General features: G+C 35.9%; 1 protein-coding gene across 1 annotated transcript in view; it reads left to right on the top strand.

Moving 5' to 3' along the window:
- The window catches only part of RNF13 (ring finger protein 13), a 156,571-nt gene that overhangs the window by 107,256 nt on the left and 28,477 nt on the right, over positions 1–20,838 (top strand). Inside the window, exon 8 of the mRNA XM_019661331.1 lies at positions 8,222–8,315. Within this exon, the coding sequence (XP_019516876.1) occupies positions 8,222–8,315 (94 nt within the window). The remainder of the gene's footprint in view (positions 1–8,221; positions 8,316–20,838) is intronic.

Genomic DNA, 20,838 nt, shown 5'->3' with positions numbered 1-20,838 from the left:
AATTATTTTCTGTAAACATTTTGCATGTCTTTTGTTAGACTTTTTTGAAATTGCATTTTCTAGTTGGCTATTACTAGGCTATAAAAACATTATTGATTTTTGTTTTTTACAATCAAGTTTTTATTTTGAAATAACATTAAAACTTACAGAAAAGTTGCAAATAAGCGATTTCCTGTACATTTCTCATTTAGCTTCCCCCACTGTTAACATTGTACATTACCAGAGTCCATCTGTCAAAACTAAGATGCCGACGCTGCTACGTGATCAGTAACTAAACCCCAGACTGCGTATGGATTTCACCATTTTTTCATTAATGAACCCAGTCCAGGGTGCCCCATTGTATTTAGTTATCATGTCTTCCCATTCTCCTCTGATCTATGTTTCTCAGTCTCTCCTTAGTTTTCATGACCTTGACAGTAAGCAATCCCGGCCAGGTATCCTGTAGAATGTCCCTTAATCTCATGTTTTTCTTATGATTAGACTGGGTTATAGGATTTTTAAAAGAATATCAGAGGTAAAGTGCCCTTTTCATTGTATCGTCAGGGGGTACATGATATCTGCATAACATCACTGATGATGTTAACCTCCCTCCTCAGTTAAGCTAATGTTTGCCAGATTTCTGCACTGTAAATTTACTGTTTTTCTCATTCTCTATTCTGTTCTTCCTTTGGAAGTGAGATACTAAGTATAGCCCACCCTAAAGGTAGAGAGGGGCAGGAATTAAATTGATCTACTTGCTGGGAGTGGGAGTGAATATCTATATATATTACAATATTTAAATTTTTTTTGTAGGGAACATTTGTCTCTTCTTGGCATTTATTTATTTAATCATTTGTTTATATTAATAGGTACTCAAGTATGTTTATACTTTGGGTTATAATCCAATACTACATTATTTTTGTTGTTTAAATTGTTTGAGCTTTGGCCATCAGGAACTGTTAGGCTTGCTCCTGTGTCCCTTTAATTTGACTCATCCTTTTGTTTTAAGCACTTTAGTGTATGGTACCATAAGAAGCTTCAGGCTCATCTTACGTTTTTCTTGCCCCAGCCCTAGAGTCAGACATTTCTCCAAGGAATCCTGGTTTCTTTTATTGAAGAGTTTTATTTAGAAATCATGTTTTGGAGATTATTGATTTTTATATATTAATTTAGTATCTATAAACTTGCTGAATTCTGTTCTGGTAATTTGAATTTTTTAATTCTCTTGGGTTTCCAGTGTAGAAACAAGGGAGTATAGAAAGTTAGAACAGCAAACAAACAAAAAACACCTCCTGGCAGACTGGGAATAGAAGTAAATACCCTTAAGCTAATAAAGATTACTGACTAAAAACTTAAAGTAAACATCTTAAATGGTGAATTACTAGAAGCCTTCCCTTGAAATTCAGGAACGAAAAAAGGATGCCTATTGTTGTACCTTCTATTCGCATTGTATTATATTTTCTTTATATTTTCTGGTAAACCAAGCAAAAAAAGCAGTATACGGATTAGAAATAAAGAAACCAAAATTTTATTTGCTATTTTTTTTTTAAATAATGAGTGTTGAATTATATCTTTCTTCTATCTGTTGTAATGATCATTGGTTTTTCTCTCTTTTACTCTATTATAATGTTGGGTTACATTAATTTGTTTTATAAATTTAAAAAATCCCTTGTATTTTGGGGATAAACTATTTGATTATGATGTATAAATTTTGTCTCTGCATTTTGGATTATTCAGATTTCTAATATGGGTTAGTCAGTTTTACTCTTGGACATAGATGCAAAAATCTTCAATAAGCTTTAGAAATCTGGGGTCGGCTGAGTGGCACATTAGTTAAGAGATGGCTTGGGATGCCAGCTCTGAGCAGCAGAGCCCCGGTTCAGATCCCACATGAGGGCCAGTGACGCTGCACCCTCTACAGCTAAGATGGTGAACAGCAGCTTGACCTGGAGCTGGCAACAGCGTAGGCTGCAGTGGGGCTGGCTGTCCTGCCGTGAGCGACTGTCCAATGGCCGGCGAGTGACCACCTCACCTGGGAGGAAGAGCGCAATGATAATACCAATATGGGCCAGTGAAGCGACGTCCTCCACTACTAGACTGAATAACATAAAGGACAGCAACTTGTCTGTTCCCCTTCCCCAATTCCCCAATGCTATTCCCCTCCCCCAATGCCCCAATAAAAAAATCTTTAAAAAAAAATTAGAAATCTGAATGCCCAGGTAAGAGAAAGTTTTAGTTTTATGGAGCTAGAATAATCTTGACATCAGAACTAGTGCACTATTGGTAGGAATGTTAAATGGAGCAGCTACTCTGACAATTCTTCAAAAATTTAAACATAAATTACCATAGGATCTAGCAGTTCCACTTCTGAGTATATATACTCCAAAGAATTGAAAGGAGGGAGTCGAAACTATGTTCATAACAGCACTATTTGCTATATAGCCAAAGGTGGAAGCAACCCAGTTGTCCATGATGGGATGAGTTGATAAACAAAATGTGGTACATACAATGGAATATTATTCAGCCTTAAAAAGGAAGTTCTGACACATACTATAACATGGATGAATATTGAGGACATTATGCTAAATGAATAGGCCAGTCACAAAAGGACAAATACTGGGGATTCTATGTATATGTGGTACCGAAAGTAGTCAGATTCAGAGACAGAAAGTGGAATGATAGTCATCAGGGGCTGTACAGAGGGGAGAGTGGGGAATTATTGTTTCATGGGTACTGAGTTTCAGTTATGCAAGATGAAAAGAGCTTTATGGATGGATGGTGGTGATCACAACACAACAGTTTGAAGGTACTTAATGCCACAGAACTGTACACTTAAAAATGGTTAAGACAGTGAATTTTGTTATTTATATTTTACTATATTTCAAGTAACATAAAAATAACTAGACAAGATAAAATTAGCCCCATAAAAATTGAAGCATTCCCTTATTTTCTGTTTTCTAAAATGTTTTTTTACAAAATTGGAATTATCTGTTACTTGACATTTTGGTGGAGGTTGCCTTTAAAATCATGTAGGTCTACTGATCTTTTTAATAGTTACCTGGACGTTCAGATAGTTGTCTACTTCTTAAAACTAATTTATATTTCTAAGAAATTGTCTACTTTGTTTTCAAATATAGTGGCATAAAGTGATTTATAGTATTTTTATACTCATATAACAATGTAAAGAGAATTTTACTATCTATGGAATGAGTTCTCTTTATTCATATCCATCTGTGCCTTGTACAGTGTTGTCAGAAGTTTGTTTTACCTTTTAGAGAAGTAGACTTTGAGGGGTTTTTTCCCTTTCATTCAACAAATATTTCTTCTGCACGTAGGATGAACTAGGCACTGCTCTAGGGTCTGAAGTTTCATCATTGAACAAAATAGGTAAAAATCCCTGATGTCAAGCAGCTTACATTCCAGAGGAATTTATATTCTCAGTCTTCACTTTTGTTTTTATCTGTCTCATGAGTTTCTGCTCTTAGCATCATTATTTGTTTTCTTTTACTTTTGTTTGGATGTGTTGCTTTTCTTTTTCTATCTTGTTCAGCTGAATGCTTATTAAATTTTTTTCTTCTTAGTAATAGACATTTAGCTTATAAATTCTTCTTTAACAATCACTTTAGCTATAGCTCATACATTTTGATAAGGAATATTTTTATTTAGTTTAAGTTAAAATTTTTTTTGTTGTTTTAATTATATGGTTTTTTTTCCCCCACCCAATCCCTATATATATGTTTCTTTACCACTCTTGATGCCTCCATCCGTCTGAAGGGGGACTTCAATTATTGTAACTCCTAGCCCTTTCCTACCCTTTCACTCATTTGGTCTTAGGGGAGATGAAGTATCTTATCGGTGTGGTACATTTAGGAAGAATAAATTACGGTGTGCTTGACTCAGCTCCACCTTTCTCAGGACCAATCTGTCTTCTCCTCCAGAACTGGATCTGCAGTTCTGGGGGAGGGTGAAGGGAAGGAAGGCCTAATTCATCCAGAGTTGTCATTGTCTGTATCGGGGTGGGTCAGGCACTCTAATTCTGTGGTTCAGTAAAAGGTTCTATTTCTTTCTCCATCGAATTAGGTACTCTAGTTGTCTCCATCTCCCCATTCATCTTCTTATGTCTCAAGTTAATTAGAATACAGGTGGCAAAGAGGCAAGCTTTTTATAAGGGCCCCTCAGAAACTCAGATATCCATTATGATTTCTCCTGGGACTTGTTAACTATTTTAAAAGTTTTAAATGTTCAAAATATGTATTTTTTCCATATCTTCTTTCTCCTATTGATTTCTAATTCAATTGCATTGTTGTCAGAAAAAATTGTATGTTATGGATTATTTGGTTATTTCCAAATAACTTCCTTTTTGGTTATATGTTATAAACATTCCCTGTGTGTATAAAAAGAATTGTGACTTGCAAAGTTCCATATGTGTCTCTTTGTTTGAGTTTGTGTTTACTATTTTTAAACTAGCTTTATTGAAATATAATCCACATAGCATAAAATTGACTCATTTTAAGTGTACAGTTTGATGTTTTTTTTGTATATTCACAGACTTGTGCATTCATCACAGTTGTCTATAGTTTTTGCAGCCTTCTGTTTTCTAAAGCAGTGCTAGGCAATATAACAATATTGTGAGTCACTTTTATTTATTTATTTATTTTTGTTTTTAAAGATTTTTATTGGGGTATTGGGGGATGGGAATAGCGCTGGAGAATTGGGGGAAGTGGAACAGACAAGTTGCTGTCCTTTTGTTCTTCAGTCTAGTTGTGGAGGACGTTGCTTCACTGGCCCAAGTTGGCATGATGATTGCGCTCTTCCTGGGTGAGGCAGATCAGTTGCCGGCTTCTGGACGGCCGCTCACAGTGACTGCTGGCCGCTCACATTGGCTGCTGGCTACACACGGTAGCCCATGGCAACCCACTGCAGCAGTGGCTGCAGCCTAGCCGTCGCTGGCGACTCAAGGCAGCCCAGCTCCAGGTTGAGCTGTTGTTCAGCATCTTAGCTGTAGAGGGCAGTGTCATTGGTCCTTATATGTGGGATCCGAACCGGGGCCCTCTGGCATCCCAAGCCAGCTCTTAACCAATGCACCACTCGGCTGGCCCTGAGTCACTTTTATTATAATTTTAAAATTTTAGCTAGCCAAATTTAAAAAGATATAAAAAACCAGGTGAGATTAATTTAAATACTATATTTAACCTAGTAAATCTAAAATGTATTTCAACATTCAGTGAGTATAAATAATTGTAAAATATCTTTTACATTCTTTTTGTACTAAGTCTTTGCAATCTGGTGTGTATTTTATACTTTTATAGCAAATCTCAGTTGAGACTAGTCACTTTGCAAATGCTCAAAGCCACATGTACCTGTTGGCTACCATATTGGACACCATACATCTGTAGTCTTTAATTTTTTTTGTCTGCTTGAACTATAAATTACTGAGCTTGTGAGTTTGTATATTTCTCTCATAATTTTGTCATGTTCTAGGTGAAATGTCCTTTTTATCATTGTCATGACTATCTCCTAATGATGATTTTTGTCTTAAATTCCATTTTACTTGATACACTGTCTTTTCTTTTGCTTAGTATTGTCATGGTATCTTTATTACTTAATTTTTTACTTTTATTTTTGTCTTAATTTGTTATTAAGTTTTACTCTTGTGTCTTGTAAGTATCATATGGTTGAAAATTTTCTTTATCCAATATAATACACTCTTTTAAAATGGTGAATTTAATCCATTTACATTTTTATGATTACACATATATTTGGAATAATTTCTATTGTTTAGTTTTTATTGTTTTTTTTTCCTTCTGTGAACATTTGGGTTACTCAACTTTTATGTATTCTCATTCTCTCTCTCTCTCTCTCTCTCTCTCTCTCTCTCTCTCTCTCTCTCTCTCTCTCTGCCTTTCTGTCTCCTACTGGTGTGAAAGCTTACATGGTATTGTTCTACTGGTCACTGTTAATTTTTTTAAAACCATTTATTAATGTATGATTAACATATAATAAACTGCATATACTTAAATTGTATAATTTGGCAAGTTTTGACATATAAATCTGTGAAATCACCACCATAATCAAGATAATGAAATATCAATCAGCTCAAAAATTTTCCTCATGACCTTTGATAATCCCTCTCTCTCACCCCTTCCAATTTCCCCTCACGTCCCACTCACCTTTATCCTTAGGCAGCCACAGATCTGCTTTTGGTCACTGTAGATTTTCTACAACTTTATATATTATACATAGAATAATAAATTATGTACTCTCTTGTATCTGCTTTCTTTCTCTCAATATTTATTGTGAGATTCATGTATGTTATTGAGTACATTGATTATTTCTTTTGTTGATAGAAAAGTGCCCAATATATTTATTAGATAAAGAGATAAAGAGGTCATATGAGTAAATAACATTGAAACCTTGATATGTAAATACAAAAGAGCATAGGCAGATCATGTATGGTCAGGGAAATAGAATTAATGATCAAAATACGGTAAAAATCCCCCAAAACACAGTGTTCCTCACTTGTAAGTGAAGTTAAGTAAATGAAAACAACAAAGTGACATTTTTCACTTTTTAAATTATAGTTGACATTCAGTATTATTTTATATTAGTTTCAGGTGTACAGGATATGGTTAGACATTTATATAATTATGAAGTGATGCCCCCAGTAAGTCTAATACACATCTGCACTACATATAGTTATTACATTATTATTAACTATATTCCCTGTATTGTACTTTACATTCCCATGACTATTTTGTAACTACTAATTTGAACGCCTTAATCCCTTCACCTTTTTCACCCCGCCCTCCAAACCTCCTCCTTATTTGGTAATCATGAGTTTTTTCTCTGTATCTGTGAGTCTGTTTCTGTTTTGTTTTTTGTTTTTTTTCTCTAAATTCCACATATAAGTGAAATCATATGGTATTTGTCTGACTTATTTCACTTGATGTAATACCCACTAGGTCCATCCATGTTGTTGCATATTCATTTCTTTTTATAGCCGAGTTATATTCCATTGTATGAATATATCACAGTTTTATTTATCCATCTGTCTGTTGATGGACATTTGGGTTGTTTCTAGTTGTTTGGCTATTACAAATAAAGCTGACATGGACATTTGGACATGGACATTATAAGTTATATGGATATATGTACAAGTTATTATATGAATATATGCTTTCATTTCTATTGGGTAAATATATGTAGGAGTGGGATGATTGGGTCATATGGTAAATGTGTGTTTAAATTTTTAAGAAACCACCAAACTGTTTTTCAATGTGGTGGTACCATTTTACAATCCTACCATTAGTGTATCAGAGTGCCAGTTTCTCCATTTCCTTGACAATACAAGTATTTGGCATAGCCAGTCTTTTTAATTGTAGTCATTCTAATAGTAGCGTTTGTAATTTGAACTTTGTTTTCCTATTGACTGATTTGTTGAGCATCTCTTCATTTGCTTATTTGCCATCCATTTTTCTTCTGTGGTGAAGTGTTTATTCGAATATTTTGCCCATTTTCTTGTATTGGGTTGCTTGCTTTCTTCTTATTGAGTTTGGAGTTCTTTCTCTATTCTGGATACAAATCCCTTATCAGATAGGCAGTTTACAGATATGTTTTTTCCCAGTCTGTGACTTGTCTTTTATTGCTTAACAGTGTCATTTGAGGACAGAAGTCCTTAATATTGATTGATGTAGTCAAAGTTTCAATATATCTTTATAGATGTTGCTTTTGGCATTTGGTTCTGGCTTTGTTGGCTTCCTTTTTATTCTTGCAAGCATAGTAATTTATAGTTAAAAATCTTGTGTGTGTTATCTGAACATTTGTAGTAGACGTGTTCTGTATTTTACTGTTAGAACTGAAAATGCAGTGATTAATAAGCGTATGTTTGAAAATTTTTTTAGTTTACAACTTACAGGAATTTCAACCCTCTCTTTTTGAACCAGTGGAGTCTTTGAACCTATAGATTACCATTTGTATTTCTACAAACAGTTTTATGTTATTTATAATTTCTGTGAGAGTAAATTAAAGATAATTTAGGTCAATACATAAAAATTCAAAGAATAATGGGGGTAATTAATCATTAATTCATTTTAATGCTTTGATAATGTTGCCATTAGGATTTAAGTAAATTGAATTGATTTGCAGCAGCTATCTGGAAACTTAAAAGATATTTGTTATTTTAACGGCCATTTTCTGTTTGCGTGTTTAATATCTGATTCCTTTTTTTCCCTCTTATTTTTAGATAACAAAATTTGTCCAGGATAGACATAGAGCTAGAAGAAATAGACTTCGTAAAGATCAACTTAAGAAACTCCCTGTACATAAATTCAAAAAAGGTAAGTGAATATTTTTAGTTCCTAAATAGTCACCCTTAGTTTATTACATAATACATGGTGCCCACGCTCTCAGTACTACCTGTTGAGGAGTCCTTGCCATGCGCTATACCTAATGATAATGATTGAGTAAGTGTGGGAGACAGGCTTTGTTGTGGCATATCCTAGTGAAGGCAAGCGGGGGACATGGTCTGCGGATAATTTAGAAACAGTAATAAAACTGACCAAAATGCTTTTTATTATCACCATATGCCAGCAGTTTTGAGTATCAGTAGATGAACTGCTGCTCTGTGCCAGGGTCGCCTGCTCCCGGTGAACTTCCCCACTTCTCTCCACTGTACACCAGTGTATCAACACGCTGCACTAACTAAACACATAGGTAGTAGCTATTATGTGTTAGTATATTTTAAATATTATCTCATTTAATTTGCACATTTCTATGAAATGGGTATTATAGATGAAGCACTAGTGGCTCAGAGACACAAAAAACAACTGTCGCATAGCTGGTACTGACAGCTGGAGAGGGGTCTGGGTCTAATACTCTAGCCAATATGGTTTCTCCTGCCTGTGCTTTGCTGAGCTTTTAGTGCAGGTATTTGCCTGTTAAATCCTTTTGGCTAGTGGTATGCAGACTTTTCAATTTCATCTACCAGTAAAAATGTTCCCTTTTTTTAATTCAGTGAAGAAAATGCACAGAGAGTGGAAAGGAGAAATAGGGGAAGAGTCATTGAAACTTAGCTGTGCTAAATTTTTATTTTCCAAGTAATAAAATGTTTTAAAAACCTAACCATTTACAATAACCATTATTTTATGAAAAATAAAAAATGTCACAACAAAAAATAGGAAAAATCATATGTTAAAAGAAATAAATAGAGACATTTATAAAATGTACTGCACTGTCATCATACAGTGAGGATTAAATAAACAGACCAGAGGTAGTTTGAGGACTGGCTTTAGGAATCACTTCTTTTTTAGGCTTCATTTATGTTTATTTTTATGCTTCCTAAGCCCAGGAAAAAAATAACTTTAAAAAAATGATGGTTATTATTGCCCTGGACTAATAAAAAGGGTGTCCATAGTTGGCTTTTCCTCTGAGTAAAGATGAGCAGCCATTGCAGGATTTTCAGCAGAGGAAAGGTAAGATCTAAATTAAACACTAAAAGGATCTTTGTGCTGCTGTAGTTAAGAATAGGGTGTAGAGAGCTCAGGGTAGAAGCAGAGAGAACAGACAGGTTGCTGCAGTAATCCAAGTGAGACACAGTATGGCTTGGACTAGGGTGGGAGCCGTGGAGGACGTGAAGAAACTTAAATTCTGGATATATGTAGAAGATGGAATACACCAGATTTACTAAAGGACTAGATGTGGGGAGAGGAAACAGGATGACTCAGCAACAGGAAGGATGGCATTGCCTTAAATAGAAATAAGGGTGGTTAATAATGGTGGAGCAGGTTTTGGGGGCAAATTTTGGGAATTAATTTTGGACATGAGTAATTTCAGATGTCTACTAGACATTATAAATGAGTCTGGAGTTTGAAAGAGGGGTCTGAACTGGAAGTATGGGTATACAGATGTTTTATTTGTTTATTTATTTATTTATTTAAATTGGGGAATTGGAGGAGGGGAACAGTATTGGGGAATTGGGGAGGGGAACCAACCCAGATGTTGTTCTTCAATCTTAGTTATGGAGGGCACCAGTCGCCATCTGGCTGCCTGTCAGCAGCTCGTGACCTCTAAGCTCAAGGTGCTGTGTTACCTCTTAGTTGCTAAAGATGTATTTAAATCATGAAAGTAGATGAGATTGCCAAGAGAATGGGTACAGATGGACAGACTACCAGAGACATACTGGAACATTCCAGCATTAAGTGAGAGGAGCAATCAGCCAGGGAGACTGAGGAATGAGCATTGTAAACGGGGAAAATCAGAAGAGAGTGGTTTACCAGAAACCAAGTGATGCAAATTTATCAGGGAGCAAGGAGTGATAACCTCTGTCAAATATTTCTGAGAGATAAGTAAAAGGAAAGTGACAATTGACCATTAAAGGTTATTGATTATCTTGAGCAGGAACCTGATTGTGGTGCCTTTCAAAGAGAATGAAAGGAGAAAGATTGGAGACAGTAACCACAGATAACGTTTTCAAGAAATTTAACTACAAAGGGGAACAAAGAAATGGGGTAGTTGCTGATGGGGGCAGTTGGGTCAAGAAGTAACATGTTTGCTGAAGGAAATTGATGATATAGGTGACAGCTGGAAGAGTTTCTGTAATGATGTCATTGAGAAGACAAGAAGGGATGGGGTCTGGCACACAAATAGATGGGTTGCCCTTGGATAAAGAGTTGAGCTAAGGGAAGGTAAAATATGTGGGTGCAAAATCCTGGTAGATATTAGGTATCTATATTAGGTGGTGAGTGTCGAAGTGTTCTTTACTTCCATTATTCTCAGTGAGATAGGGAACAGACCATTGAAGATGAGGATAAGAGAGGAGATGTTGGAGACTTAAGAACAGAAAGTAAAATACTGTTCTAGGAGAGTAGGCAAGCAGATGGACTAGCGAAATATGATTGCTTGGCAACCTGAACCTCTTTTTAAGGTTCATAGTTATGAATCAATCAGCATAACTGATTTTTCTCTAGCCATGTTTATCTGTATGGAGTGGTGCTTATCTTTACCTTTTCAAAAATGTGAAGTATAACATGTATACAGAAAAGCATATGAAATATAATTCTGGAACCATCCAGTTTCAGAAATAGAACACTACCAGCACCCCAGAAACTACTGTGTCTCCTTTTAGATCATCATTCTATTTTCCTCACCGGAAGTAATCACTATCCTGGCTTATGATAATCATTTCATTGCCTTTTTCTTAAATTTTACTACTTACATATGCATTCCCGAACAATATTTAATTTTTCCTCTTTTTGAATTGCATTTATTTTTTGTCTTATCTCTTTTAGTGACAGCTTCTTGGTGAAATTAATCCACTTTATAGTATGTATATGTAGTTCACTCACTTTTATTCCATTGTATAAATGTATTCATTTAGTTATTCATTTTACTATTAGTAGACAGTTGGGTTTTAGGGCCATTACAGACGATACTTCTAAGAACATTTTCGTACATATATCTTGGTTTATATGAGCATGAATTTCTTTAGGGTATATATACCTAGAAGTAGATTAGCTGGATCACAGGATATGCCTATCTTCAATTTTACTGGGTAATAAGAAATCATTTCCAAAGTAATGATGGTACCAATTTATATTCCCACCAACAGTATGTATGAGTTCCTGTTGTCCCACAAATTTACCAATATTTTGTACTGATAGACTCTTACATTTTAGTCAAGCTGATCTGTTTATATAGATACCTCAAAGTAGTTTTAATTTACATTTCTCTCCTTGCCAATGAGGTTAAGTACCTGTTTATATTTTCATTTACCAGTTAGATTTTCATTATCATGAAGGGTCTTACCCATGATTTTTCTCTAGGGTTGTCCCCTTCCCATTTGTTCGTATGTTCTCACAACCCCTGCCCTGGAGTTGTGGTATATGGTGAATCATCTTTCACTGATTTCATGTGTTTGAACTGCCTTCTAGTTTGTGGCTTATTTTTTCAGAACACTAAAGTTCTTATCTTTTATGGTTGTGTTTCTGCATGTTTTAAAAGAACTTCTTCCCTACCCCAAGATCATGTAAATATTATATTATTTTCTGAAAGTTTTCTAGTTTTGCCTTTCATGTTTGGGTATTTAATCCATCTGAATTGATTCTGTAAAATGGGGGTCCAATTGAAGTTGTTTCCAATTTGATATTTTAAGTAAGGCTATTCAGTTGTCTCAGAGCTAATTATTAAAAATATAATGTTCTGGGCCGGCCGAGTGGCGCGATGGTTAAGAACTCGCTTGGGATGCCAGAGGGCCCCGGTTCGGATCCCACATAGGAGGGCCAGTGACACTGCCCTCCACAGCTAAGATGCTGAACAACAGCTCAACCTGGAGCTGGGCTGCCATGAGTCGCCGGCGGCGGCGTAGGCTGCAGTCCCTGTGGCAGTGGGTTGCCATGGGCTACCGTGTGTAGTCAGCAGCCAGCGTGAGTGGCCAGCAGCCGCAGTGAGCGGCCGTCCAGAAGCCGGCGACTGATCTGCCTCGCCAGAGAAGAGCACAATGATGGTGCCAGCTTGGGCCAGTGAAGCAACGTCCTCCACAACTAGATTGAAGAACAAAACGACAGCAGCTTGTCTGTTCCCCTCCCCGCAATTCCCCAATAAAAAAAATCTTTAAAAAAAAAAAAAAAATATATATATATATATAATGTTCTGCAGTGTCACCTCTGACATAAATCAAGTATTCACATATGTGTGGGTGTTTCTGGACTTCTGTTGGTCTTACTGTTTATATCAATATCACATTATCTCAATTACTATAGGTTTATGGTAAGTCTTGCTATCTGTTAGTCCTCGCTCCTTGTTCAACAGTTTTTAGCTACTCTTGATACTTGGCATTGCCATGTAAAATTTACAATCAACTTGTCAAGGCCACCTCTCCTCCAAACATAAAAATACAGCTGTTGTATTTTTTGTAGTAAAATATACATACTGTAAAATTGACCATTTTATCCATTTTTAAGTGTGCAGTTCAGTGACATTAGGTACAGTCACATTGTTTTGCAATCACCACCACCATCCATCTCCAGATCTTTTTTCATCATGCCAAACTGAAACTCTGTACCCAAAAACAATAAGTTCCCATTTCCCCCTCCCACCACCCATGGCAACTACCATTCTACTTTCTGTCCCTTAATTTGACTACTCTAGGTACCTTATATAAGTGTAATAATAAGTAACAAGCTTGTTTCACTTAGCATAATGTCCTCAAGATTCATCCACATTGTAGTGTGTGTCAGAATTTCCTTCCTTTTGAGGGTTGAATAATATTCATAATATTCTGCATATATGCCACATACTGTTTATCCATTCATCTGCCAATGGATATTTGAGCGGTTTTCACTATTTGTCTATTGAGAATAATACTGCTGTGTTTGAGTCTCTTCTTTCACTTCTTTTGGTTATATACCCATTAGTGGAATTACTGGATCATATGGCAATTCTTTGTTTAATTTTGAGGAATGCTATACCATTTATCGAAGTGGTTATATCACTTTCCAGTCCCACCTGCAGTGTGCACGGGTTCCAATTTTTCTATATCCTTGCCAACACTTGTCATTTTCTGTTTTTTTTATAATAGCCACCCTAATGGATGTGATGTGATAGCTCCTTGTGGTTTGATTTGCATTTCCCTCATGAGTCATGATTTTGAGCATCTTTTCATGTGCTTATTAGTCACTTGTCTATCTTCTTTGGAGAAATGTCTGTTCAATTCCTTGGCCCTAGTATTCTTCTTTAACCTTTTGGGAAATAATTTCCAACTTAAAAAAACTTTTTCAAAGTGAAACTCTTTTGTTCTGAGAAAGATTATTAAGACAACAGAAAACTTTGCATGAATAATGCAAAGAACACCCATATACCTTTACCCAGGTCCACCTATTACTTACTGTATTGTTTACATAGGTTGCCATAACAAAGTACCACAAACTACGTGGCTTGAAAGAACAGAAGTTTATTTTTTCATAGTTCTAGAAGCTAGAATTCCAAAATCGAGGTGTTGGCAAGGTTGTTTCCTTCCCTAGGCTCTAGGGAAGGATTCTCCCATGCCTTTTCCTAGTTTCTGGTGGTTGCTGGCATTCCTTGGTTTTCCTTGGCTTGTGGCCACATGGGCAGCAATCTGCCTCCTCTTCACATGGCTTTCTTCTCTCTCTCTCTCTCTCTCTCTCTCTCTCTGTCTCTCTGTCTCTCTGTCTCTGTCTCTCCAAATTTCCCTTTCTTTTAGAGGACACTAGACCTCTAAAAACGCTTTATCATTTTTGCTCTCTGTCTTCCTCTCTATGTACGTATGTATGTATGTCTGTAAAAATTTTAACCTAAGTGATTTGAGAGTAAGTTATATACATCATGCATGATCCTTTATCTGTAAATATTTTCATGTGTATTTAAAAATAAGGAAGTTCTTTTACTGTGCACATTGAAGTTGCCAACTTTAGGAAATTTGTTGGACTATTTTAATTTAATTCATTGTCCTTTTTTCAATTTTGTCAATTGTTCTCATAAAGTTCCTTTATAATATTTTTTTCTTCTAATATAGTATCCAGTCTAGTATCACCTGTTGTATGTAGTTATCATATTTCTTTAGATTTCTTTAATCTGGACTTGTTAGCCTTTCTTTATGTTTAATGACAGTGACATTTTGAATAACAAGTTGTACCTGCCTTTTGTTAAAAAACACTTTTGTTTTTTAATTAATAGACTTTATTTTTAGAGCAATTTTCGATTTACAGAAAAATTGAGTAGAACGTATAGAGAGCTCCCATCTGCCCCTCCTCTTAGTTTCCCCTAATATTATTATCTTTCATTAGTGTGGTACATTAGTTACAAGTGATGAATAAATATTGATATAGTATTAACTAAAGTACATAGTTTGCATTAGAGATCACTCTTGGCATCGTACAGATCTATGCATTTTGACAAATGTATAATGTCATATATCCACCATAGGATATATAGAATAGTTTCACTGCTCTAAAACCCCTCCCTCCTTCTCCCCACAAACCACTGGCAACTGATCTTTTTACTGTCAGTATAGTTTTGCCTATTGCAGAATGTCATGTATTAATAGTTGGAATAGCAATATGAATTTAATGTTCTTCTGTGACTTTTTTTTACTTGATAGCTCATTTCTTTTTATTGCTGACTAATATTCCGTTGTCTGGCTGTACCAGAGTATGTTTATCCATTTCACCTATTGAAGGACACCTTGGTTGCTTCCAAGTTTTGGTAATTAAGAATAAACTGCAACAATCTTTTCTGTGCACATTTTTCTGTGGGCATAAGTTTTTAACACATTTGGGTAAATATCAAGGAGCATGATTGCTGGATAATGTGATAAAACTACATTTAACTTTTAAGAAACTGCTAAACTGTCTCCCAAAGTGGCTGTACCATCTTGCATTCCCACATTGCATTCAGCATTGAATGAGAGTTCTCCCCAGCATTGGTGGTGTCAGGGTTTTATGTTTTAGCCATTCCAATAGGTGTGTAGTGGTATCTTGTACCTTAATTATATATCATGTTGAGGATTTTTTCATATGCTTATTTGTGTTTATCTGTATATCTTCTTTAGTGAGATCTTTTGCCCATTTTTTAATTGGGTTGTGCACTGGACTGAATGTGTCCCTCCAAAATTCATGTGGTGAAGCCATAATCCTCAATGTGATAATATTTGGCAGTGGTGCCTTTGGAATGTAATTAAGTTACAAGGTACGCATGGGACTAGTGCCTTCATAAGAAGACACACAAGAGAGATAGCTCCCTGTCACGAAGATACAGCAAGAAGGTGGCCATCTGCAAATCAGGAATAGAGCTCTCTCTAAGAGCTGAATTGGCCAGTCCCCTGATCTCGGACTTCCCAGCCTCCAGAACTGTGATAAGTAAATGTTCATTGTTTAAACCACCAGTCTATGTTATTTATTATAGCAGTACAAACTGACTAAGACGGGTTATTTGTTTTCTTATTGTTGAGTTTTAAGAGTTCTTTGTATATTTTAGGTGCCAGGCCTTTATCAGATAGGGATTTACAAATATTGTTTTCTCCAGTTTGTGGCATGTCCTCTCATTTTCTAACAATGTCTTTCTCAGAGCAGAAGTTTTTAATTTTAATGAAGTCCCTCTTACCAATTTTTTCTCTCATGGATCATTCTTTTGGTGTTGTGCCTAAAAACTCTGTCAAACCCAAGGTCACCTGGATTTTCTGTGTTATCTTCTAGAAGCTTTATAGTTTGCCTTTTATGTTTTGGTGTATGATGCATTGTTATCTTTAGGAAATGGTGTAAGGTCTGTGTGCAGATTCTTTTTTTTTTATTATTTAATATTTTTATTCTGGTAAAGTATGTATATACCATAACATTTGTCATTTTAACCATTCTAACTCAGCAGTATTAATTGCATTCACAATGTTTTCCAACATTACCACTATCTGTTTCTAAAACTTTTTCATAACTCTAGAAACTCTGTACCCCTTAAACAATAACTCCCTGTTCCCACCTCTCCCCAGTTTCTGTTAACCTCTAACCTACCTTATGTCATTGTGAATTTGCCTGTTCTAGATATTTCATGAGTGGAATAATATAATATTTGTCTTTTGCATTTGGTTTATTTTACTTAGCATAATGTTTTTAAGGATTATCCATGTTGTAGTATGTTTCAGAACTTCATTGCTTTTTATGACTGGATAAAAGTCCATCTTAGGTTTCTGCCACTTTTTTTTATCCGTTTATCTATTGATGGACACTTGGGTGGCAGCTTCTATCTTTTGGTAGAATAATGTTGCAGTGAAAATTGGTGTAAAAGTATATGTTTGAGCTCCTAGATTAAGTTCTTTTGAGTACATACCTAAGAATGGTATGACTGGGTCATATCGTAACTCTTGTTTCACTTTTTGAGGAACTGCTGTATGCCTTCCACAGCCACTGCTCCATTTTACATTCCCAGCAGGAATGCACAAGGAATCTTATTTCTCCACATCCTTGTCAATGTCCTTTGAAGCACAAAAGTTTTTAATAATGATGCAGTCCAGTTTCTCTGTTCTTTTTTTGTTAATACTTTTTGTGTCATAATTAAGAATACATTGCCCAGCCCAAGGTTAAAGATTTACCTGTATTTTTCTTCTAAGAGTTTTATGGTTTTAGCTCATACTAGGTGTTTGATCAGTTTTGAGTTAATTTTTATATATAGTAGGGCTCCAGCTTTATTCTTTTGCATGTGGAAGTGCAGTTGTCCCAGCACCATTTGTTAAAGAGACTATGGTTTCCTCATTGAATTATCTTTCACTCTTATCAAAAATATTGACCATAGATGTATGGGTTTATTTCTATACTCTCACATGCGTTCCATTCTGCTATATGTCTATCTTCATGCCAGTACCACACACTTTTGATTACTCTAGATTTGCAGTACATTTTAAAATTAGGAAGTGAGTCCTCCAACTTTGTTCTTTTTTTCCCCAAGATTTTTGGCTATTCAGAATCCTTTGCAATTCCATTTGAATCTGAGGATCAAATTTTCCATTGTTGTAAAAAAAGGCTGTTAGGATTTTAATAGGGATTGTGATGAATTTGTAGACTGCTTATGGAAATATTGACATCTTAGCAATAGTAAGTCTTCCAATCTATGAACATGGGATGTGTTTCCATTTATTTAGGTTTTCTTTAATTTCTTTCATCAATGTCTTATAGTTTTCAGTGTACAAATCTTTCACCTCCTTTGTTAGATGTTTTCCTAGGTTTTGTTTGTTTGTTTGTTTGATGCTACTGCAAATGGAATTGATTTCTTAATTTCCTTTTTTGGATTGTTCATTGCTGGTGTATAGAGAATCCCAACTGATTTTTATATGTTGATCTTGTAACCTGAAACTCGGCTGAATACATTCACTCTAGCAGCTTTCTTGTAGGTTCTTTGGGATTTTCTGTGTGTAGGATCATGTCATTTGTGAATAGACACAGTTTGGATTGCTTTTATTTCTTTTTCTTGTCTAACTGCTCTGGGTAGAATCTCCAGCACAATGTTGAATCGCAGTGGTAAAAGTTTGAACCTTTGTCTTGCTCCTAACTTAGAAGGAAAGCTTTCAGTCTTTCACCATTGAGTAGGATATTAGCTATGTGATTTTCAAACTGCCCTTTATTATGCTGATATTTTGTTGTCTTTTATATAGATTCATTTTTTGGCATTTCCACTTGTGGCACCATTTGTTAAAAAGACTGTCCTTTCTCTCTTGCTCTGTTGTCAAGGAACAGTTGACTATATTTGTGTGGCTCTGTCTCTTGGCTTTCTATTCTGTTCAATTTGTCTGTTCTTTCACCAATTCCATACTGTCTTGATTATTGTAGTCTTATAGTAAGTTATGAAGTGGGATAGCGTCAGTCCTTCAGCTTTCTTATTCATCTTGAATATTGTATTGGCTATTCTGGTCTTTTGCCTTTCCATATAAACTTTTGAATCAATTTGTCAATATCCAAAAAAGAAAAAAAAATCTGGGTATTAGGACTGGAGTTGCAATTGAACCTCTGATCCAATTTGGACTCTCACTTGCTTGTGGTGTATAATTTTAATATGCACTATTGGATTCAATTTACTAAAATTTTATTGAGAATATATGTTCATGAGAAATATTAGTCAGTACTTTTCCTTTTTGTAATGTTTTTGTCTAGTTTTTGTATTAGGGCAATGCTGGCCTCTTAGAGTGAAGTAGAAGTATTCCCTCTGCTTCTGTTTTCTGGAACAGGTTGTAAAGAATTGGTATCTATTTCTCCTTGTGTGAGTTTTCTTAGATTATGTCTTTCATGGAATTGGTCCATTTCATCTGTTATCAAATTTGTAGGTGTACAGTTCACATTCTTTCTTTTTTTTTAGATTTTTTATTGGGGAATTGGGGGATGGGAACAGAACTGGGGAATTGGGGGAAGGGGAACAGACAAGTTGCTGTCCTTTTGTTTTTCAGTCTAGTTGTGGAGGACGTTGCTTCACAGGCCCAAGTTGGCACCACCATTGCGCTCTTCCCGGGCGAGGCAGATCAGTCGCTGGCTTCTGGATGGCCGCTCACAGCGGCTGCTGGCCACTCATGCTGGCTGCTGGCTACACACGGTAGCTCATGGCAACCCATCTGCCATCACCGGCAACTCTCCTAAGCCCAGCTCCAGGTTGAGCTGTGTTCAGCATCTTAGCTGTAGAGGGCAGTGTCACTGGCCCTCATATGTGGGATCCGAACTGGGGCACTCTGGCATCCCAAGCCAGCTCTTAACCAACACGCCACTCGGCCGGCCCGATTTCATTCTTTTTTATGGCCAAGTAATATTCCATTTTATATAGGTTCCACCTCCTCTTTATCCATTCATCCACTGATGGACACCTAGGTTGCCTCCATATCTTGGCCATTGTAAATAATGCTGCAATGAATGTATGGATGCACATGTCTCTCCAAAGTAGTGTTTTGGGTTTCTTTGGGTAAATATCCAGAAGTGGGATTATTGGGTCCTTTGTCTCTTGGTATAGCCTTTGTTTTAAAGTCTATTTTGTCTGGTATAAGTATTTCTACCACAGCTTTACTTTTAAGTTCCATTTTCATGAAATATTTTTTTCCATTCTTTTACTTTTAGTCTGTGTCTCTTTTGATATGAAGTGAGTCTCTTATAGGCAGCATATGTAAGGGTCTTGTTTTCTTATTCATTCAGCTACCCTGTGTCTTTTAATTGGAGCATTTAATCAATGGATATTTAAAGTAATTGTTGATAGATATGTAGTTACTGCCATGTTATTACTCATATTTTTTTCTCCCCCTCCCCCTGTTTTTGCTCCTGTTCCTGTTCCTCTTCTTGTAATACTGGTTTGGTGGTGATGAACTCCTTTAGCTTTTTCTTGTCTGGGAAGGTCTTTGTTCTTTGATTCTAAATGATAGCTTTGCTCGGTGGAGTAATCTTGGTTGTAGGTCTTTGCTTGTCATCACTTTGAATATTTTGTACCACTCCCTTCTTGCCTGCAAAGTTTCTGTTGAGAAATCAAAGGACAGTCTTATGAGAGCTTCCTTGTAGGTAACTAACTGCTTTTCTCTTGCTGCTTTTGGCATTCTCTGTCTTTAACCTTTGCCATTTTAATTATGATGTGTCTTGGTGTGGGTGTCTTTGGGTACATCTTATTTGGGACAGTGCACCTCCTGGGTTTGTATGTCTAATTCCTTCACCAATTAGAGAAGTTTTCCATCACTATTTCTTCAAATACATTTTCAATTCTTTGCTTTCTCTCTTCTCCTTCTGCTACCCCAATGATGTGCATGTTGGTACTCTTGATGTTGTCCCAGAGGCCTCTTAAATTATCCTCATATTTTTGGATTATTTTTTGCTGATGTTATTTGGTTTGGGTGTTTTCTGCTACCTTATCTTCTAAATCATTGATTCAGTCCTCTACTTCATCTAATCTGTTGATTCCCCCTAATGTATTCTTTATTTTAGTTATTGTAGTCTTCATTTCTCAATGGTTCATTTTTATGTTCCCTATCTCTTTGTTGAAGTTCTCCCTGAGATCATTGAGCATCCTTATAACCAGTGTTTTGAACTTTGCGTCTCGTAGATTGTCTGTTTGTTTGGAGCTTTCTTCTGTTCTTTTATTTGGGTCATGTTTTTTTATCTCTCCATTTTAGCTGCCTTCTTGTGTTTGTTTCTTTTTTTTTAAGTTATTTTTTATTGTGAAATACACATTTTTTAGAATTAGTTTCAGCTGTACAACACAGTGCAATAGTTATACTTTTTACCCCTTGAGGTGGCAGTCCCCCTCCCCCAATCCGCCACCCCACTTCCCCCCCAATATCATACATATCTATTACAATTTCCTTGACGCCACTCCCACACTATACTCCATGTCCCATGACCATAT

Source organism: Hipposideros armiger, unplaced genomic scaffold, assembly GCF_001890085.2.
Source record: "Hipposideros armiger isolate ML-2016 unplaced genomic scaffold, ASM189008v1 scaffold_344, whole genome shotgun sequence".
NCBI lineage: Eukaryota > Metazoa > Chordata > Mammalia > Chiroptera > Hipposideridae > Hipposideros > Hipposideros armiger.
This window is presented reverse-complemented; position numbering and strand designations above follow the sequence as displayed.